The sequence below is a fragment of the Dreissena polymorpha genome, chromosome 5 (genome assembly GCF_020536995.1).
Source record: "Dreissena polymorpha isolate Duluth1 chromosome 5, UMN_Dpol_1.0, whole genome shotgun sequence".
Classification (NCBI taxonomy): Eukaryota; Metazoa; Mollusca; class Bivalvia; order Myida; family Dreissenidae; genus Dreissena; species Dreissena polymorpha.
Window position 1 is genome coordinate 107,597,743 of NC_068359.1, and position 24,281 is coordinate 107,622,023.

Sequence of the window (24,281 nt, forward strand, 5' to 3'; positions counted from 1 at the left end):
GGATGACAGTATTAAGAAACACTGACAACGAATGTAACATCATGTAATTAGCCGGTGTATAATCGTGTTTACATTATTAAAACTTGTTCAAAATTAAAATGGGATTGTGACACAAATGTCGGACTGGGGTCACGATTGGAATGTGGGATTAATTGACGACATTTAGGAAACAACGGTTTAAGTTCTCTAGCAACCAGTTTCTCTTCATTTCTGAAAGTAAGAAATAACAAGTTATATTATGACTCGAGAGAGAATGACTCGACCAGATGCCTTGATAACACTTAGGCGTCTGACTGATTAAATAAAGTAATTTAAAATTCTATCCAACATTTCTCATTTGCGTCAGTTAAACAAACGCGTGATTACTATAACTCTCCTACATACGGGAAAGAGCGAACATGAAAAACACACACGCGAGATTACGTGAATGTGTTTTGGGGGAATTCGTTCAACAGAGAAATCTACATTATAAAATGCGAATGTCGAATGAAGGTGCAAATGAATGTACACATATTGTTGAAATCGATAGACATATTCATTAAACGATACAAAACATCATTTAAACATGTTACTCCTTTTGTTTTGAATACATTAATATACATTAAATCGCATCGTGATGCATGTATTATCAAGTTGTTGAAGTTCCCTGGTTACCAATATACAAGACGAAATATGGAGATACATTTATTATCGAGTTGTTGTTGTTTTCAATTCAGTTAACAAACTGTGATATGAAGAAGAGGGAGCAGCAAAAACCAACGAAAAGCAGACATGTTGGACAAGTTGGAAGTAGGCATGTTCCTCGTGTGCTTACATGGCAACACTGCTCACGTCTCGGTAGGTGTAGTAAATGTAGTTATCGCTGTATCACGCTGTGAATGGGTCTTTTTATGTCGTAATAATTATTGTTGTCGTAGTATAACGTTTTTTTATGGTAATTATATGGTGTAATTAGTATAGTCATCTCTGTATCATGTTATGTAAGGGTACTTTTATGGCGTAATAACTATTGTTATATCGGTACCACTGTGTGTTTGGTACTTTTATGGTATAATAAGTTTTGTTTCATCGGTATAACGTTGTGTATGGTCATTTTAGTCGTAATAAATATTGTTATTTGGTATCACGTAGTATATGGGTACTTTTATGGCGTAATAGTTCATATCTCAGTATCACGTTATGTATGGGTTTGTTGTTTTTTTTTACGTAATAAACAAGCATGCATGCTCGACCCGCCCATATCGTCAACAAATTAACGGTATTTCTATTATCTGCCAATCAGTTAAGCAAAGCTAATTGTAATTACATTCTCAACCTGCCGTCAACTGCCTCTGTGTTGTCAACATGCCGAGTATTTGTGTGCGTGCTGTTGCACTCATGCGTGATCTACGCTCGAAGAATGATTGTTTGTGAATTTAAACATTCACAATAGCCGCATGGTTCTAATCGTTAAGCAACCATTCTTTTTCCATGATTTTAGTGCCTTGGTTTATAACCAGAATTGAAACTATCGATATAACCAAGCAAGCAAATATCTATCTGGAAAATAAGCTGCATACACGCCGTGTGCAAAACTCATTGCTACACCGCACACTTCCGACCAACAACCAATCGTAAATGTATGTACTACTTCTACCCCTACCCTTGCCCATATTCCATTAGTTATGATTTTGCAGATCTCCTTTGTTAATATTACCGGACTTTACTTAATAATCTTGCTTTGTTATATTGCCCTTGTTGTATATTGCGTATACCTGGGTGAAATAAATAATCTGTTCTGTTTTGTTCTAACTGAGCTTTTTAGCACGTTAATTTTACAAGCAATCGGATTAATAAGTTACGGATTTACAATGAGTAGTAAACGATATTTCTTTATGTCAGGAGAACGAGTCAAGTTGAAGAACGTCGCTATAGCTAAGCATATCCTAAAGATGATCAGAAAGCTATCTCAGCTTGAGGATTTTTGTTGATATCGTTTTGATTGAGAATGAGTGTATGTGGTTAATTAAGGATAATATGTGCAAAGCTTGTGGTTGTTTAAATGAAATTATGTTTGTGCACGACAGAAGCTTTCTAAGCTGCTGGTGTTTGTTTATAAGAATGAGAATAACACTATCAGGGATCAACCATCTAAAAAGTGATCACTTGACTGAAGCAGTCACTTTCCAACAGCAGCAACTTTGACCTGTTCCCATGACTGGCTGCTGTTAACAGGTTTGACTGCACACTTAAATACTCGCAAACCGAGTCTTTCAATAAAAGCTTATGCAAAATACAAAACATTTAGCTGTGAAATTGTACTTACACTCCTCAATTGCTAGTAGAAAATATCGACTACTGGCAAACACAGTACTCATGTTGTTACAGAGATTCATAGATTTGATCAGTGTGATCACCTGACATGGTATTTTCTTGATTTTTATACGCTATTTATACGCTTTCTTGTCGTTATTTCAAAACTGTAAGCGTGCAGTTCCCAATTAATATCTGTTCATCAAATGCATGTGAGTACCTTTACTTCCAACAAAACGTAACCCGGTTGCGGGAATGCCATTTAGGTCAAGAGACAACAAATTGTATAACAGTACATACTCTGCGGAAACGCTAATAATAGTCAATAGTCAGCAAAATGGATGCCTAGTGGCAATGTATATTGCTTATGTTTAGTAGACAAGTCTATTTGATCAAGTTTTAAACCGGATACATAACAATTAACACTTTGCATGTCTTTTAGCGTTGGTTGGCTGTAAAAGTCATGAATGGCAACCGTTCTGCATAAATTGGCCTTTGAAATGATAATTGATAGTGTAAATCAGTTGAAGCAGATAGTTTGATTACTTTTCGAATAGATACTTGCGAATGTGTATTGTTCATTGACACGAACGTGCAAATTACATGCCAATTAACAAAAGGCTGAAAGCTTACGAAGGTATATAATGTCATAGAAGTAACATACAGTGTATGGAGTATATAGATGTAAACATACAGTGTATGGACTCTATTTGCTTGTTTCATCAACAGTTTATTTGGAAAAATAGGTACTGGTCTATTGTTCAATAACATAAACATGCTTTTCGGTCAAAAGAAAAACGATCTTATCAAATCTATATTCAACTCCTACCAGTTCGTCAAATGAAGTTTACGTATATAAGTAATAGCCGTGTTACAATTCCCACAATGATTACGTATACCGTGTACGTGATTGAAATGGTAATTTGACGCGAAAAATCATGTTAATAGACTATAAGACTCATCTAAAGAATATAACCATCTTGTTTTTATGTTTCAACTATCAAAATGTGATTCAAGTTTACTTTAGTGAAAGCGCACAACCACGCTCATCGTCCGATGCGTATAGTAGACCGATATTTGTTAATGGACGTATGCTGTGTTTCAACAGTTATACGTGAAATATTACAAAAATAACCTTATTAGAAGTAACCGATATTTTAATGGACTGTTTAATTATATTATGCGGCACGTTATTTATTAATTGCGGTAACTATATAACCATAAACCTTTCATGTGGAATGATAAATAAGAACTGCACGCATGTAGTTCAGATGCAATTTTCATCGATTTAAGGTTGCCAACACTGGAGCCTTTCTTAATGATATTAATACTGATTGTTTGGATAGACAAACCCAATAGTCAGCTTTTGCAAAATTTAGTGTTAATGACTAATGTTCATTGACTTAATACTGTCGATTTAAAAGAAAACCAATGTGATATTAGGCATTATACATTACTAGTACAGTATAAACAGAAATTACGGATATTTTTTGTAATAAGACCAATTCTCTTTATTTTTTGGTAAAATAAATGACACGAAAAGTAGCTTTTAGTAAAATAAAAGAATTACAACAGAACATTATCATACGTTACGTCAGAATATGTTTACATAAAAAAGGAATTAAACATGGTATGTAGAGTTTTTATATCGACGTTTTGTTAACAAATATCAAAGATTGCGTTCTGGTGAAAATAAAGTGTTAATATATAGCAACTGTCAAGATCAGCATTCTTTGTTAAAATCTTTACCAGTTTACTTAATATTTGCTCTATACAAATTTAATAATATTAGTAATTTACGTCATCAGCGATGCAAGCACCATCGTCAGAGTCAAGTTTCAATTAAGAACGCAAATTATTAATTCATTTTTTTTAATCAAATAGTTACTTAAAAAATAAATCATTAAATGTAGTATATAGGTATTTATTTCAAAATTGCGCCGTATGGTACGTTAAAAACATAATTATTTAGCAGAGTTTGGAATCATAATACTTTTTATGGTTACACTTTAAAATAATTAATTTTCATTTCGTTAAATATGGAAGAGAAAAAACACCTCTATACTGAAAAAAATTGCATTATAGAAAATTGAAACGAAATGAACAACGAAACACAACATTGTTGTAAGCAATACAATGTGAAAGGGACATAAACAACGCCACCCAAAATAAAATATAATGACACATGAAATGCGCATTTTTAGTTTTTGATAATCTTTAAGGCAAGATAAATAAAATTTACAAACATACATTTACAAACTTATATAAATAAGTTGTATAATACATCTCTATCAAGAACCTGATATTGACGTTCAGGTAATCAACGGCAGCCATCTTAGGCAAAAAAATAGGTCTGTTTCTAGTCTCTTTGGAAAAAACAGGGTAGGTAGGTAGGGATTTTTTTGTCTTTCGAGTACAAGAATGGAAGGCTACTAAGGCTTATAATAAGAAATACATGTATATATATGCTTTGTTTGCTTGATATTACATATTTTATTGAGAAATATATGTGATCCAACACCATCGATATTCGCTTCATAGTCGAAAATACTCGAAATATAGCCTAGTAGTTGGAAACGGGGACACCCGGTGTTCTTTCTCCTGGCACGAAAGCTGGAAGTGGTTCAACATGCCATGTTACAAATAAGTGACTATCCAACAAAAACAAACAACACTGTGCTGAATACAATTTTATTGAAAGTGTCACGCCTTTTTAGAGACGAAAGTATGGTATACCCCTCTCATTTATTATTTATTCTTTTGCAGCAAATACTGTAATTAAAGCAACAAATACGTTTTGATGCGAGCATGGTATAATTTTTAAAGCCAAAACCGAGGTGGCTAGCAATTGTTGCATGGGCGCAGCCATTTTGTCAAATAATAATAGTATTAGCCAATGAAATCGCCGGAAAGCACAATATACGAAATTGGAGCGGAAAGCTATTAGAAATAAACCGAAATAAACGAAATTGAACGATTTTTGTTGGCGACCCCAATAAAAAGTTGAGGGTCGGTGCCGATTCGGGAGACACGGTCGGGCGACTGGAAAAGGACCTTTTTTGCCTTAAATAACTTACGTTTTTAAAGAGAGTACGTGTACGAGAAATAAGACATTTTAAAGTGTACTCAAAGTTGTTTAGGTTTTGCCAGTAAACGGTTAATAACTGTAATGCACGTCGTGAAACGATTTTTGGAGTCGAATCACTTATTTTGAAAGTAAATGTGGTTTGAACTATTTACAGTGTAGATCAATATGTTGGGAAAATGAATATGACTATGATTGACATAATTTTAAAACAAACATGTCGTTGTGAAAATATCAACAAAATGCTAAAATTGAACATGTCGGGGAATAGATTACTTGACTTAAATAAATATTTCCCTCATTCGGGTATAGGTATCCTTACATGTTTAAGTGTATAAGATAATCGAGTTTACCGTTTGTAGTTTAATCTACGCACTATAACTAGAATGGGTGTGGACGCTCAAGAGCTACATAGTCATTTTAAAACAGGACCGACTCGATGCAATACTATGAACATACAAAACGTTTGCTGTATGTTTCAAATGATTGTGATTGCTTAGCAAATGAAAAACCAAACAATACATAATGATATAATAAATATAATTAAGATAATTAAGATAAACGTACGCTATAGAATGATATATAATTGTGTCACACCATAAATGTGTCTATTTGTAAATAAAAAGTAAACATTGGATTTCTGTTTCCATGATGTACAAGTGTTTTTCTTTTATTTCTCAATCTAAAATAATTAGTTTTCTCCTATTGGGAATACTTTAGCAATTTAGTATTCTAACAACTAAGATACTTATTTTCCTCTTCTCGGAAATACGTTAGCAATTTAGTCCTGGGTAAACAATACAGGAGCTGTGGTAAGTCATAATACATAGCGAAAGGGTCAAAGGAAAATATCGTGATTTTTCAGTCAAATAAACACATGTTTCAAGTGCGTAAATATAAAACGAGAAAAATTCAGAGACTTAAAACTTTTTGTATTATATAAGCAGAAGATGGCTCGTATGTTCAATACTATTCTCTGTTTGAAACCTATAGTTATTTAAAAGAAGCATTCATTCTAAATTTATGTTACATTCGCATATAGAGTATTTACAAATACTTACGTTCCAGCAGTATTGACAAATTTGTTTCAAATGAACATAACAAAAACTATAACATTACATAAATAGTGTATACGCCTGTTGAGGCGAAGTCACTTAATAAATGCATATTTAAAAAAAATGTTTCGAGGTCGTTAGATCCAGTGCCTTCCTCACATCAGGCTAAGTGTAACGTGTCTACCGTTCCTTCGGGATATATATATAATGGCTTTTCCTCGGGCTTTCCTTAGCCGTGCGATTTGATAAACAAATAATATAATTTGCCTCTTTACAAGCCGGTTCCGTATGCCCTGTGCGACTTGGATTGCTTTGATCACTTGGATTGACTTGGGTCGACTCGGGTTGACTTGGGTCGACTTGGGTCGACTTGGGTCAACTTGGGTCGACTTGGGTCGACTTGGGTCGACTTGGGTTGACTTGGGTCAACGTGTGATGACTTGAGTCAACTTGGGTTGACTTGTGTCGACTTGGGTTGACTTAGGTCGACTTGGGTTGACTTGGGTCAACGTGTGATGACTTGAGTCAACTTGGGTTGACTTGGGTCGTCTTGGGTTGCTTGAGTCGTCTTGGGTCGACTTGCACTTATACCAAAGAGTATGCAGTGTCTCCCCTCTGCGTTACGCAAGGAAGACAATCAATGTCCCCCCTCTGCGTTATGCAAGGAAGACAATCGGTCAGTGTTGTACAAGCGACAATCAGTAGCTTGACAGACTCAGGCTGACCTACGAGACCAGACTCGTGCACTGTCTTATATTACCAATGGAGACCTGTGCCCGGACTAGTATGAGTCTCAAGCTTACCCAGCAAGCTATGGTATGTTATGCGCAAAGTTGCTTGGGTCACCCCCACTCAAAAGTATCCAAAGTCACAGATACTGCCAATGGTAAATGGTCTCTAATTACTGCAACGTATTTAACGATGTGCTCTGATCGGCAATCGAACGCAGACTGCTCGCTCCCTTTTTTTAGATCAGAGTTTATTTACAGGTCCTACCGGCCTCTTCACGAAGTCTTTGAGGTCCGACCTGTACTGCTCGCTCCCCATAAGAGCAGCGCTTTATATCTATACTGATATATATACCACGTGACTCGCTTGCTAAAGACATCACCCTACTATTTCATGTAAACACAACCCTACCGTTTCAAACAGTAATTGTATAATACTGTGGCTATATTATGAAATACATATTGTGCATCTTAATAACCGACTTGTATAATTAAATCATCCAATTATGTACATAAAAATACAATGATCAATCTTAAATGCACATACTATGTTCGTGGAACTTAACGAAAAGTTAACGATTTGCCAGCGGGAAACGTACTTTCGTTTTGATGTAAACAATATGAATGTACTCAAAGAATAATGAACCTAAAGACAGTAATATTGCAGTGTTTCGAAATAAACGTCAAACTTGTTAGGGCGGAAGAAGATATAATTGAACACTAGATTTACGAGTCTCTTTCATCGTGTACAAACAAAGCCTCTTTGTTAAGGATTGAACACTCAACGCTAAATATAATATCTGGAACAAACTGTTATAAAATGAATTGCTTTTTTACATAAACTGAATTGTAGAATTTTTTTTAAATAGGTAAATGTAAACACGCATCATTTAATCGCCGTCATTGAACAGATTACTGCGATATTTCCATTTTGGCTTTTTTGCTGTCGAGTTAAAAAAAGACGTATCGATATTGTGTTATTGTATTCTATATACCTCTTTGTTTGAATCATACATTTGTACCAAATGTGAAACACCATTTTCATTATGTTATTATTCGTTTATTTATTATATGAAATCACTCAACAATAAGAACAGGAGAGCTTTTTTTTCTAAAGTCAGATGTTATGTATAATGCGACTATAAAATTCATCTGTGTTAACACTGCAGTATGCGGGAACATATATAATAAATTACTATACTGTGGTACGACAACTAGCTTGGGTATTTGTATACCGTCGCACCTCTTCATTTCGAAGTCGACGAGACCGAGAAAGATACCTCCAAATAACAAATATCCAGATTAAAAGGAATAATAGTTTTCAACATAGACATACTAACTGTAAAGACATCTCGATAGTGGTCTTATTACACTGTATTTTTATTTTATTTTTTTATTTATTTATTGGGGGCGGGGGCATTTCAAATGCCTATCAATACAAAATGTTTGATTTAACCTGTTTTATTAATATTATTTTATTATAAGATGTTGGCGTTACATAAAACGATGTTGTAAATGAATTTCATATTGCGAGCAGTAATTGTTACAATTCTATAAATAAAGAAACTCGAACAATCAAGTCAAGCCATAGTTAGAAACAAAAGTAATACAAATGTACATTAAAACTTAAATTCGCGATTTGATAAATAAGCATTAAACTCGTTATGGGACCCGATTAACTTGTTCGAAAGGGTGATAAATAATGGAATTCGATATATAAATATAACAAATATATATGAATTTACGAAAGGCACATTCGGGACCGGAAAAATACTAAAAAATCAGACATTAAATGAGAAAGAAAGATTGTGTTCTATATATGTGTGTTAAGCAAAATACATATCAATTTTCTATAATATAGTTTTCTGATCATTTCTGAGGTACTAGTCAGTTTGCAATGCATTAGATACTCTGCGTGTCCTTCAGTTGCAATGTAACATAAGTGTACCAACCCATTTGCTTGCTCATTAATAACTGATCTTTACAAATTGTTTCACTTCTTTTAGCGCACCAAGAATTGTCTACAACCGAAACTAATAAGTGAACAGCGCATTTATTTTTTCTTTAGAAACGTATATTTCATATCCTTAATATAAGTACATTCTAAACAGCTAAATTTTGGCATATAATATAAACAATGATTTTGCCTAAAATGACATACAAAAAAGTAATATAAGAGTGTATCATAACTTAAGATGCAGATAATTCGAACATAAACGAATGTTTTGCATAAGCTCGCCCCGTTGGTGCAAAAAAAGTACCATGTGCCATTAAATTTTAATTACACATGGTACTTTTTGCACTGATGGGGCGATTTAATCTCTTTCTAAAGAAATTTAAAAAAATCTGTTAAAAACATTCTATCTTTTTAAACTCACACTTTTCGAAACACTATTATGATCATTTGCGTTTTAAATCACTGAAAAATAACTAATTGCTAATTTAAAACAACTGTGAAGCATAGCTCGGTAAACTCACATTGACACCTCGCTGATGCGACATTTTATTTCCTCGTGTCTTTCAAAGCTGTTTACTCCGATTGTAAACTTCTTTGGAGATTTGTTTAAAAAATCTAGTCCATTCCGGTCTTATTACATTACACGGTAATGTCAATAATATATAATTTAATGTTGTACATATGGTTCATATAGCCAAAGTTTTCGATTCAAATGTTTTTAAAGCCATAAGCGTCTTGATGAGAGTCAATAACTGTCGTAATGAATCGCGTAGTTTTCATTCACGTTTTAATTATTAATAAGTGCAATTCTATTAGCTTTCATTAATCCGGGGAATTGTCTATTTCTTCTTAATGCGATCGTCTTGTCTTAATTGGGGCCGATGTGCGATTGACGTTATTGTATTTGCCTTAATCCGTTTAAGAGTCCTCTTGTTCATTTTCTTTTTAGCCTTCATATATGTTAAAAGGAGACATTTATTGCCGGTATTTGTAATCAAACTAACCTTTTACGCACCTTAAAAAGAGGTCATTAACTGCGACATGCTCCTGAATTCAGCGCGAATCCTTAAGAGCTTGGTGAATCGATTTACTAGATTTATTTGGCGTACCGGTACATCGAAAGATGCTCCAAACCATGATATGGAGCGGATTGTTTCAGTCTTCACGTGCGCATTCGATCATTACCTGAAATATCGGAAAGGTGATCTCTGAATTGGTCCCTCCCCTTTGAACATTCCATAAAACTTATGTCATATATAATTGCGTTGACTTGATTGAATTCCTGCAGCTCAGTCGTATCATTGACTATAATTCAGACGTGTAATGCACTTGTATTAAGGAAGACAAGACCAGAAGTATTATTGTATTGACTGGTACTGTAGAAAACCATGTTGAATGGAATTCAGTTTGTTCATATGATACAACGACCACTTGACATATAAATAATTATATATTGTTTCCGACAGTATCTGTCTTTTTTAATGTTGGTGTTTGATTATGTTTTGTACTTCTAATGATGAGTAAATTCTTTTTGGGGACTTATTTAGCATTTTATGCTAAAACGGTATAAAAATGGTTTTTTTTATTCAAATATTTTAAATTGTAATAATTACATTAAACAGATCATCATCTTGAGTTTTCTGAAAAGGTTACAAAATGATAAAAAATAATTAAGACAAGACAAAACAAATTAAGACTTAATTTGTGTTAACAACTTCATTTGCTCATTTAAAAAATAATGGACCTTCTAATTGCTGAATAATGCTATTTGCCCCTTTTCAATTGCAAATCTTTGGTTGCATAAAACAATATTTGTAATATCGATGTAGCTTGATTTCTTGTTATCGGATTGTTATTATAGTATTTCAATGGATGGATTATCGACACTTAGGAGAGCACGAGATTAGTTCTCTAGAACCCAATTTCTCGGCATGTCTGGAAGCTACCGATAAGAATCGGTATTCTCCAGAGAATGTCTGGACCAAATGCATTGATAACACTCGGGCGTATGTCCCATGAAATTATTTACCATTCCTCTAAAAATGTATAATGCTCGTAATAACTTATTACTATACTATATATGGGGTAGTTGAATAAGACATTGCTACGTGCGTACCCGAACACACACAAGAAAAACGTATATTTAATGTTTTTTAATTGAATGTTCACATCAGTGGAATCGAATTATCTACCACACTAACTGTTTTAAAGTTATTATGCGACAAGTCGTATTGTATACAGTATTTATTTTGTATATAGGTATATGCAATCGATGTTTTGCCATAAACGAGATCTTAGCTTTTATCTCCATTCCTTTGAAATGTTACGTAACAATGCAACGCTATTTTAATAAGTGTTCAATTGAACACCTGTCACCAAAATATCAATACGGTATGACATAGCGAAATTTGTTATTTTGTGTTTCAACAGATTTGTCTAGTGTAGACAACACTATCGTGGAAAACTGTTGAAACCGTCATATCCAAACATCTGTTACTGGTGTACCATGTACTCGTATGCAGACAGGACCCTTTGCTGAGAGGGGATGAAAACTCGAACAAATGCGCGGATAACGATTGCTTCAATATCTTCACGATGGCGTGAGGCTGATAAAATAAAGAGAGTGTTTGCTTTAGATTACATCGATGTTGGGACATTCGATATTAAAACAAAAACACCATCTGAACACTTCTGATACGTCGCTGCGACCAATAATTGTTGTAGTACATGAACACCAGACTTTGATCTTCTTCGTTTTATTGGTTCATGATCACATCTTTAATCAGAAACATGATCATACATAACATGTTTACTTCATTGTTGGTCCACATAGTTTTTACGATATTTTCCGTTCATTTGTCAAGACTTACAACACGATATGCCTAGGATGCGCGTAAACAATCAGTGTTATGTGCATATACTAGTACGCACGTATGCGCCTAACAAAGTTCATCATGAGAGAAGAACGATTCCAGTTGAAGAACGTCGCTATAGATAAGAATGAACATCAATAAGATGGCCAGTGAGCTTTAAATCTCGATGTGATGTATTGATATTGTCTTGATGAGAATGATTGAGTGAAGTCCGAATGATTGAGTGAAGTCCGAATGATTGAGTGACGTCCGAATGATTGAGTGAAGTCCGAATGATTGAGTGAAGTCCGAATGATTGAGTGAAGTCCGAATGATTGAGCATGAGGTGATATGTTAAGAGTATTGTGATTGTAAATGTTCAGGTATCGTTTATTTAAGATAATATGTGGTATGCGTGTTATTGTTTGAATACAAATATGTTTTTGAGAATATATATATATATATATATATATATATATATATATATATATATATATATATATATATATATATATATATATATATATATCGATCCTTACATGCAAAATGTAAACACATTTAGCGTTGAAATAGTAAAAAAAACTCACTACTCCATTGCAATTAGAGGATATCGTCTATGATAAACCTGACTGTCACATGTTCTTACAGCGTTACAAATAGGTTGTGTGGGGCGGGACACAAACGGCCATAAACTTAGCAGTAAACTTAGCATTCTATTAGTTTGAGTGTTCATTCATTCGTTTATTCAGCCATCCATTCAATCAACATACATGTATCATGTTTAGGCACCATTCGTGATTCTTTAAATTACGTCCAATGGCTTATTAAGGGTGTCTAAAGCAGCAAAGCTGACCAACATAAAAACAAACGCACACATCAAAAGCTACTTCTTCATATTTCGAAGTAAATGTAAAATTTTACAACTTGATTTGCTGAAAAGAAAAAAAAGGTGCAAACCAAGTCCATTAAGTATTCCTTTTCAGCAAGTGATAAAAACAGTAGAAACACAATTATAAGCGGAATATTTAAGCAAATGCAAACTTAATACATCAGTATTTTTATTCAATAACATCAAAACAAATGATAAACCGTAAAATAAAAGCACTTAAAAACAATACACATAACACTGGCCTTCTGCGAATAAAGGCAACCTTGCAAATTGCACAATCTGCGATCAACTTGAACGCCATTTATTTCAAACCATTATGGTCAATAAACAGACAGATGTTTTAAATCACCAACAATTGTATATTCCTATATACATGAATTCATTAACAACAGCAACATTCAGCATACACATATTCGTCCAACTGAGTCTCACAAAAACTATGTGATACTTTTCAGACTGATTTGTTTCAGTTTTATATAAAACTGATTTGAAGATCAATTAAAAAAAGACAATAAGATTGCAGCAGTGAACAACTGTGAACACCAGCAGGTAACTTGACCTGCAGTTTATGAATTTAAATCAAACATAACTGTTGAGGTTATCCCTGAGGTTATTTGAGTTTATAACTACAGTACAATAGTAGTTTAGTGCACCAAATCATGAGTAATATAATTGAAATGCATATGTTCAGTTACATATATATATATATACATGTATATAATATACATGTATATAACATGTTATAATATATATATATAAACAAGCAGAATGAACAGTTTATTATACAAGTAAGACAAAACAGTATTGTGATATAGTAATCTCAGTAACACGCAAACATTGCCAGCTTCAATATCCCACTGCATTGCTCCCAGCTTCGCTTGCAAACACCCCTCAACTCTTCCACTGGTCCCATTCTTCACTTGCAAACACCACTCAACTCTTCCACTGGTCCCATTCTTCACTTGAAAACACCACTCAACTCTTCCACTGGTCCCATTCCTCACTTGCAAACACCCCTAAACTCTTCCACTGGTACAATTCTTCACTTGCAAACACCCCTCAACTCTTCCACTGGTCCCATTCTTCACTTGCAAACACCACTCAACTCTTCCACTGGTCCCATTCTTCACTTGCAAACACCCCTCAACTCTTCCACTGGTCCCATTCTTCACTTGCAAACACCACTCAACTCTTCCACTGGTCCTATTCTTCACTTGCAAACACCACTCAACTCTTCCACTGGTCCCATTCTTCATAAAACATACCTCTCCAACATTCCCCTGGTTGCCAGCTTCACTCACAGACACACAACCCAACCTTCTTACTGGCAGCAAATTTCAGTAACACCATTCCGCTTCCCCCCCCCCCCTGGCTTGCTTTCTGGCTCCCAGCTTCACTCATACACACCCATTCTGGCTGCCAGCTTCACTCATACACACCTTTCCTGGCACCCAGCTTCACTCATACACACCCGCTTCACTCATACACATCCCTTTTGGCTCCCAGCTGCACTCTTACACACCCTCTCTAGCTCCCAGCTTCACTAATACCCACCCTTTCTGGCTCCCAGCTTCACCCTTCTGGCTAACAGCTCCATTTGCTCACTGGCACTCAGCTTCACGCACGCACGCACGCACGCACGAACGCACGCACGCACGCACGCACGCACGCAGGCACGCACGCACGCACGCACGCACGCACGCACGCACGCACGCACGCACGCACACACACACACACACACACACACACACACACACACACACACACACACACACACACACACACACACACAACTCCATTCTTCTGCTCCACTGTCTCCCAGTATCACAAGCTGCCAGCTTCACTCACACACACCACTCAACCTTCCCGCTTGCTCCCAGTTTCACTTGCTCACTGGCTACCAGCTCGAGGGCCCTGGGGAAAGCCTTGTGTTCCTGTTGTTTGACACGCTCTGACAGGCGGCTCTCAGTGTCATCATGGTACACTGGAACAGACTCCTGCAGGAGAATCGCCCCTTCATCAACCTCTTCCTGCATGGGAAAAAGTTCAAAACTCAGCATTACAAAAGGAAAAGTTTAGTATTTGCTCTTCAACAAATAGTCTCATAGAGATGGTCTTATGATATACATGTTTAAAATCTTAACAAACCACAGGTTTTATCAACCGATAAAATAAATGTTGACAGAAATAGAAGTACGTTGATTGCTGTTTTCCAATCATGTTTGTAGACGCTAACAAGACATCTTTTTTGGCAAATAATGTTGTCATCATACAGAAAAGAGGAAGTTGGAAAGCAATTGTTCTATTATTATACAAGCAAAACAATGGAAGTGACTGTTTTTGTCACAACAAATAAAACTAAGTCATTGTAAAATTATAATGAAAGGAATATTACACAAACTGCACATATTAAAAAAAGTTGTATGGCGTACATTTACTCAAGTGTGACCTTGCCTTTTGAGGCAGGGAGATGCGTGATTCAGTCATAACTCAGCCTCCTTATGGTGGTTATTAGTAGTAAGTTTGGAGTTCATAGGTGGCAAGTTATTGTTAAATGGCATAAAGCAAGTCAAAACCCACACAAGATTTTAAAAAGCCAACTTTGAACTTTGAACTCTAAGTGTGACCATGACCTTTAAGGAAGGGCGACCAGTGTTACACACAATATATAATCTTAAGATGATTAACATTTATTTAGGCTCTTTATTCTAAAATCCATCAACGTTTGGCAAAAATTTGGTTTTGACAGGAATTTTTTAGTTTTGAAATATGGCAAAATTTGACCTTTGGCCTTGATTTTAATGAATGAAGACAGGCGTTACAAGCAACATGTGGTCTTTAGATGCTTCAAGATAGTATAAGTCCATTAGAACAATCAAAATAACTGTCTTAATAAAACTTAATATATACAAAGGTTATCAAGATTTGTAAATGCCAACTTAAGTCAATGACTAGAAACCACCAGTATGATGCTGATAGTCTGCCCACATGCAAACCGGACATACATCAATCTTATAACCTGGATTTTCAATGTTGTTAAAAAGCTGGTTAAAATTAATACTCAACAATCCATATGACTAAACACAGAGAAACAGATGTTGCTAAAAACACTGAAACTGCATGTTCGAACGGACTAGTTCAACAAGCCTCAGTTATCAGTTATAACTTACTGTAACAAAATGCACGGTGCAGCCAGATATCCTCACTCCTGCTTTAAGGACTTGTTTATGGGCATCTGACCCTTTGAATGAAGGTAGAAGGGAAGGGTGGATATTCAGCATACGTCCTGTCCACTTCTGTACAAACCCACCTGCCAGTTGATCAATGCTTATGTAAGTAAAACCTATCAACATTGACATAACAAACTACAGAGGGTAATGTCTTGAAGTGATAGACAAAGACACAAACAAAGATGGTTTTGTAATACCACACCAAGGGGCACGATTTAACACTTCAACCTACGCGCAGAGATATGAACTTTTCCAGACACAGTTCAACATCAAATCCTTGCCATGATGATAATAATCTGGTAAAATCTGTTTAATTTATATGTAGGTATGAGATCATCATATTTCTAATTTACTTATCATTTTTGGAAGAAGACAACAGATAAACAAGTATCTGTGTTTTTTAAACATTCTTACCCTTGGTTGGTGCTTAATAGCCCATTTCTAAAGGCAAGAGGACTAAAAGGCCCGAGGGCGCTCACCTTGGACACAAATGACCTTAACTTTTCTGAGCAAGAAGTGTTCACTAGCTTTCACTTAGTCCTAATCCCTGGCAATCATGTTATGCAATCAACTGAAACCTTTATAACTTTAAAGCAAATATTCTCATACAGTTTTTATACAATTGTTTCTCTCATGTAACTCTATAATGTTCACAAGGTTTCACTACAGGAGAGCCATTCCATCGCCTGGCAGCCATGTTTCTTTTTCACAAATCAGAGAAATGTACTGAGCCAGTTTTATGAAGACTGTGAATAAATGTAACTTCTTTTTGTGTTTAACAAGTTTTCACAATGAATATGTAAAGAAGTCTGTCCTTATCATAGGCTATATATAATTATATATTATATATCATATATGATTTTTTTTTTTTGATTTTTTGTGCCGGGTCCCTATGGTCCTAATCACTGGAAGAAATGTTTTTTAATGGACCAGAACTCTCTCAAAACTTGGATGAGATACTTTAAGATCAATAAGAACTTAACAACATCCAGTTCTGAGCAAGTGTCATGATACTTTAGCCAACATTTATGCATTGTAGTGTTCAGAGTCATTTTCATCAAGATTCTGCAGGTTCAAGAACAAGTTATGTTGAAAACAGCACAGAAGTAAAATAAGCTTATAACTAGTTTGACACCTGGAAATATTTGTTGTCTGATGCCATTGGTTACTGTATATATATATGGAAGACAACTATTGCTTAAAAAGTGCTCAATATACCTTACAGATCCCACTTTCAATTTACCAGACATACAATCTCAGCACCCACTGCCTCCATATATAGGGGAGGTAACCACTGTGAGGAGTGTGCTCCCCTTACCTGACAGTATCCTCATGAAGCCTGCCAGACACACAATCTCCACACCCACTGCCTACATATATAGGGGAGGTAACCACTGTGAGTAGTGTGCTCCCCTTACCTGACAGTATCCTCATGAAGCCTGCCAAACACACAATCTCCAAACCCACTGCCTCCATATATAGGGGAGGTAACCACTGTGAGGAGTGTGCTCCCCTTACCTGACAGTATCCTCATGAAGCCTGTCAGACACACAATCTTCACACCCACTGCCAACATATATAGGGGAGGTAACCACTGTGAGGAGTATGCTCCCCTTACCTGACAGTATCCTCATGAAGACTGCCAGACACACAATCTCCACACCACTGCCTACATATATAGGGGAGGTAACCACTGTGAGGAGTGTGCTCCCCTTACCTGACAGTATCCTCATGAAGCCTGCCAGACACACAATCTCCACACCCACTGCCTACATATATAGGGGAGGTAACCACTGTGCGGAGTGTGCTCCCCTTACCTGACAGTATCCTCACGAAGCCTGCCAGACACACAATCTCCACACCCACTACCTACATATATAGGGGAGGTAATCACTGTGAGGAGTGTTGAAGCCCTTACCTGACAGTATCCTCATGAAGCCTTCCAGACACACAATCTCCACACCCACTGCCTACATATATAGGGGAGGTAACCACTGTGAGGAGTGTGCTCCCCTTACCTGACAGTATCCTCATGAAGCCTGCCAGACACACAATCTCCACACCTTCTGCCTCCATATATAGGGGAGGTAACCACTGTGAGGAGTGTGCTCCCCTTTTCCTGACAGTATCCTCATGAAGCCTGCCAGACACACAATATCCACACCCACTGCCTACATATATAGGGAAAGTAACCACTGTGAGGAGTGTGCTCCCCTTACCTGACAGTATCCTCATGAAGCCTTCCAGACACACAATCTCCACACCCACTGCCTACATATATAGGGGAGGTAACCACTGTGAGTAGTGTGCTCCCCTTACCTGACAGTATCCTCATGAAGCCTGCCAGACACACAATCTCAGCACCCACTACCTCCATATATAGGGGAGGTAACCACTGTGAGGAGTGTGCTCCCCTTACCTGAGAGTATCCTCATGAAGCCTGTCAGACACACAAACTCCACACCCACTGCCTACATATATAGGGGAGGTAACCACTGTGAGGAGTGTGCTCCCCTTACCTGACAGTATCCTCATGAAGCCTGCCAGACACACAATCTCCACACTCACTGCCTACATATATAGGGGAGGTAACCACTGTGAGGAGTGTGCTCCCCTTACCTGACAGTATCCTCATGAAGCCTGCCAGACACACAATCTCCACACCAGCTGCCTCCAGACTCTGGTGAAGGGCCTCATCAAACTCCTCACGACTGCTGTACCCAGTGTGACTGATCACCTGACATTGAATATACATACATAGTGCTCCATGTCAATATGCAAACACATGGCTCTATGTGAATATACACACACATGGCTCTATGTGAATATACACACACATGGCTCTATGTGAATATACACACACATGGCTCTATGTGAATATACACACACATGGCTCTATGTGAATATAAACACACATGGCTCTATGTGAATATACACACACATGGCTCTATGTGAATATACACACACATGGCTCTATGTGAATATACACACACATGGCTCTATGTGAATATAAACACACATGGCTCTATGTGAATATAAACACACATGGCTCTATGTGAATATACTAGGGATGGCAAAATTATTCGAATATTCGAATATTCGATTGAATGGTCAGCATTCGAATAATAAAAATGATATTCGCATATTCGCATTTTTATACAACCGTAATTTCACCAATATTTAATGACCTGCGATCCGCTTACTAAAAGCAACCGAAATCATCTGGGAGTAACATGTTTGACGTGACGTTCTTCGTGTCAAACTGATAACCCGGCCCGTATCAGTGTTGATTGCGCAATGCAATATACACGCTCTAAGAAAGGCCCCGACTGTTTTCGCCAATGGGGTGCCAATTAACGGTTTCAATTGACTGGCGAATAATAATTAAGTTTTGTGATCACAGTATGTACAGCCATTAAAATGTGTGAATAACTCAAATCGCGCAATGCAATATACTTAATATAAGGAAGGGCCCGAACTGTTGTTTGTCAATTAGGTACCAATTAAGGGCTTCAATTTACTTGCGAATAATAATTTAGTTTTTGTGATCACAGTTTGGACAGACATTTAAATATGTGAATTACTCAAAAGGAACAGATGATATAAACTAAACAATCATCAAGGAATCATAATTCAAATCTGAAAATGCCACCAGCCCCTTCTGCAGTATGGAATACTATACACGGTCTGAGGATAAGAAGTGTAATGTGTAATGTGTGTAAACTTAGTTTTACATATGCGCGGTCTGCTACAAATCTGTGGAATCAATAAAAAATAAAATTCTATGACACGATGTTTTTCATTCTATTTGTGCCCGATCACAGTATCGGTCATAGTATTAGTCGACAGCGTACATTTTTTTTAGATAGCAACGTTAATAAACAGCCTCGTATATAGTAAACGGATATAACTTACAAACCAATGGAAATTAACACATAACATGGTAAAATCAATCCAGCCGTTTTATGCGAATATTCGAATATTCGATTGAATGAATTTGCGAACATTCGAATACCGATATTGGTATTCGATGCCATCTCTAGAATATACACACTTATTGCTCTATGTGAATGTACACACATATGGCTCTATGGGTTGATTGAATAATGGACTTATCGGGATGCAATACTTTGGGCCTAGTAACCAAATGTGACTGAAATTTTACAGTTTAAGTGTCATGGACCTTTGTCAATGACCTGACAATATTGACCACAGGACATGCTTGGGGATTACCATTTATATCTTATGTAAATGTAGCTACATATATATTGCCTGTGTAACTTTTCTTAATTAATATTTTCTCATAATCAAACTATACAAAAGGGCAGAAGTGTCCACAAACCTTTGAAGCAATTCCAGCTTTCTCAGCTCTGACCAGTCCCTCCACCCCGGTCTTGTTGGAGATTACCAGCACTATCTCTGCTGCACTGAAGTTGAGGGGGTCCCTTGTGAAGTCTATCAGGGCCTGCATGTTGGTGCCTGTACAATAAAACAGTGCGTCTGGGATGAGAAGGGGGTCAATAAACATGTATGCCTATAGAATTAATCAACCTGTTTGTGGTTAGAAATGGATAAATACACAGAGATTCCGGAACAATGAAATAGCATGTCTGAGGTTAGAAAGGGGTCAATACAAGGAGGTGCCTGAACGATGAAACAACATGTCTGTGGTTAGAAGAGGTTCAATACATAAAGTGCCTTCATAATAAAACAACATGTCTGAGGTTAGATTTGGATCAATATACTGAGACAAACATAATGACAAGCCGAGTACCAAGTGTGAACAACTTTAGGATCCAACGTTAATAAAGCTCGTCACAAAAGTGAGAAATTCCTCCCTTGGTTTTGAGGAGAATCTTTTTTTTTGCATTTACAAACAGTTACTTTCACTGTTGACAGAGACCAAATGTGTCTCATTTAAAACATAAATGATGTTTCACACCATGTATTTCTATGCTTGCATAAAAATAAATCAATTCATTTGAACATCTTATTCCAAAACCATGTTTCTATATTAAAAAACAAAGACTTTGACCTTGATTCAACCTTTCCCATGTGCTAACAATTGACATCAGGAATTGATGAATCATATTGGAAATATGGGTTTACTCATTTTTGTGTTATCCTTGGTGTTGGTGTGTATGTCATGGTATTTTTTTTTTCTTGTATGTGATTTTTGTATATATTGTACATGGTGTAAATGCCCATGTATGCATTCCTTGCCAAAATAAATCTATCTATCTAAGTTTAACTACAAATGCTAAATTTGTTTTCAAATAAGTACAAACAATTCTTTAATAATTTCTTTCCGCGACCTGAGATTGACTCTGAATATGCAATTCCATGCTAGATTTGGAACTTAGACATTTATGCACATAGTTTCATTTGTTATTTAGGTGTATAGACAATATATACCTATCCTTTCATTTGGCATATACTGTGCTTTGCAACCCCAGTGAGAAATATAGTGGTTTGCAACCCAAGTCATAGAAAAGAGTGATTTTTCACCTGAGCCAGAAATGAGGACACCCACTCTCTTCTTCCTGCTAACCCCAGGGATGTGACGCCATGACTGGATCAGGGCAGACTGCAGCTTGTCAATTACCACACACCTCTCCCCTGAAAAAAGCACCTTGTTTCATTAACATTTAATTTAACTGTGCTCTGGCATAGTGCCTGAGCTTAAAGTACCGCCCCAAGTTAGCCTTGCAGTCTACACAGGCTAATAAGGATTGACACTTTCTCCTTTTATGGAATTTTTGTTTAAGGAAGTCTCTTCAAAAACGAGAATCAAGTCTAAGCAGAAAGTGTTGCCCTGATAAGCAAGTGTGGACATCACAGGCTTATCTTGGATAACAATTAACGCAGATCCGTTGAGCCCTTATTTCCCAACCAGGCCCATATGTACCGGTATATAATTACACAACTCCAGAGTGGGATTTTAACTAAAGAGAATTCACGAGAATAAGGTATATATTGGCAAGCTATTTATCATATTTTCATAGCAACATGACCTGCACCTCATATTTTTAATTGGACATCTAAAGACCCCAGCAAACAACATTTTGGCTTCATAGCTGCTGTAAGTACATGTATTGGGATGGTTTATTTTTAGTATACATTTATCAATGAATTCTACAAATTGAGTGAGGTTAAAAATATATAAGCATAATTATATACGCACAATTGGAATTTAGGTAGCCCCTAGGTTCTGGACATTGCAGTAATTAAACAAGATATGTGTTTGTCAGAAACACAATGTCCCCTTTTGCGCCGCTTTGAAGCTATATATATGTCCTTTGACCTTGAAGGATGACCTTGACCTTTCACCACTCAAAATGTGCAGCTCCATGAGATACACATGCATGCCAAATATCAAGTTGCTATCTTCAAAATTGCAAAAGTTATTGCAAATGTTAAAGTTTGCGCAAACAAACAAACACACAAACCAACAGACAGGGCAAAAACAATATGTCCCCCACTATAGTGGAGGGGGACATAAAAACCAATTATTTTAAAAATGTGTTGCGGTCCCTAGATTTCCTGTGAAAACTTGTATGATCTCTTTATACAAAATATTACATTCAAAAACAAAGGTAGGCTACCAAAATGTTTGTATCCTTACACGGTATTATATTGTCAGCAAACCATTACACCACATCTGCTCCAGTAAAGAGATACAACATTCATATAACAACAACTAGAAGTAAACTGGATTTGCACAAATTTGGGAATTAGTATACCATACAGTGTGTCGTTTTTTGGTCAAATTTTTGGACCCATTCCAAATGTCAAAAAGTATTATTTTTTTTTCAAATGACTTCCATAAATTCTCCATGGAAGGTTTCAGAAACAAGGGACAAAATTGTCACAAAACCAGGTTTTCATTGTGGAAAAAAATCTGATAAAGGGAGAAAACTCAAACTGAACTTTTGAAATGAACAAACAAAATTAACCCCCTTTGTAAGTTTGTTTTTAAAAAAAATCTATTTTTAGTCGTGGCGACCTTGACATTGGAGACATTGACGTGATTCTTTCTTGCGACACACCGATGGTGAACAAATGTGCCAAATGATTTTAAAATCTCACAATGAATGACATAGTTATGGCCAGGACAAGCTCATTTATGGCCATTTTTGACCTTTGAACTCAAAGTGTGACCTTGACCTTGGAGATATTGACGTAATTATTTCGCGCGACACACCGCCCAATGATGGTGAACAAATGTGCCAAATGATTTTAAAATCTGACAATGAACGACATAGTTATGGCCCGGACAAGCTTTTCCGCCCGCCCGCCAGCCAGCCCGCCAGCCAGCCCGCCCGCATTTGCCAATCTAATAACCAGTTTTTTCCTTCGGAAAACCTGATTAATAAACAAGAGCACCGCATAACAGGTGCTAACACTCGGCTGCTGGTGCAGTTTTGAATAAATGAAAGATTGTCAGAAGTTTATTTTTTATTATTTTTATTCAGAGGTAAGTGACCTTGACCTTTGACCTAGTCACCCAAAAATGGGTGTGGTGTGTAGAACTCATCAAGTTGCATCTACATATGAAGTTTCAAAGTTGTATGTGGAAGCACTTTGAATTTAGAGACAATTGTCAAGGTTTTAGCACCACGCGGAGTGCGGAAGGCAGACGCCGGGCGGCGAGCTGGCTATGACAATACCTCGGGTTTTCGCCGAAAACAGCCCAGCTAAAAAACCACTGATTTCCCAATTTTAGTTAAAACTATCTGATTCCCAAAATTGTTTTTTTTAAACAACACTGAAATATAAAACCTCAGCTTACCTATTTGCTTGACCACATGACCAATCACAGATGCAGCCTCCCCGTTTTCCAGCAGCTTCTCAGTGATGGGCCCAGCCAGAGCCGCGTCCACTATGAGCACCGCACCGACCCCACAGTTGAATGTACGAGCCATCTCACTGTCAGCTATGTTGCCCTGTTTGTTATATAATTAATAGCTTTGATTTGTACAATTACATTCTTCTTTAAAATGTTAAACGTGAACGCTTCAAGCGAAAATTAGTATTATGCCTGTATGCTATTATTCAACATTACATATAAATTGCATCATGTGAAAACGGGTATTTTGATTTAGCGACCAGCATAGCGCCAGACCAGCCTACACATTTAGCTCACATAAATTGATTGCCAGTTTTACACAAATTGATTGCCAGTTTTACACA

At 36.6% G+C, this 24,281-nt stretch overlaps 2 protein-coding genes across 4 annotated transcripts in view; one reads left to right on the forward strand and one right to left on the reverse strand.

The window, feature by feature from the left end:
- The first annotated feature begins 12,132 nt into the window (after positions 1-12,132).
- LOC127831532 (uncharacterized) lies at positions 12,133-14,116 on the forward strand. The gene is made up of 2 exons (XM_052356515.1): positions 12,133-12,139; positions 13,731-14,116. Exons 1-2 carry the CDS (start codon positions 12,133-12,135, stop codon positions 14,114-14,116), a joined length of 393 nt encoding a protein of 130 aa, XP_052212475.1.
- Positions 13,011-24,281, reverse strand: part of LOC127880970 (trifunctional purine biosynthetic protein adenosine-3-like) — a 56,014-nt gene continuing 44,743 nt past the window's right edge. Inside the window, exons 17-23 of one of the 3 annotated variants that reach the window (XR_008049834.1) lie at positions 23,881-24,034; positions 21,597-21,707; positions 20,431-20,567; positions 18,708-18,825; positions 16,029-16,168; positions 14,631-14,888; positions 13,011-14,476 (exon numbers count right to left, since the gene is read on the reverse strand). Coding sequence is in view for 1 of the 3 variants with exons in the window: in XM_052428488.1 (XP_052284448.1) it covers positions 14,703-14,888; positions 16,029-16,168; positions 18,708-18,825; positions 20,431-20,567; positions 21,597-21,707; positions 23,881-24,034 (846 nt within the window). In the remaining 2 variants the exon portion in view is untranslated. Of the gene's footprint in view, positions 14,889-16,028; positions 16,169-18,707; positions 18,826-20,430; positions 20,568-21,596; positions 21,708-23,880; positions 24,035-24,281 lie in introns of all 3 variants that reach the window. The other 2 variants (XR_008049835.1, XM_052428488.1) reach the window with 2 other exon arrangements.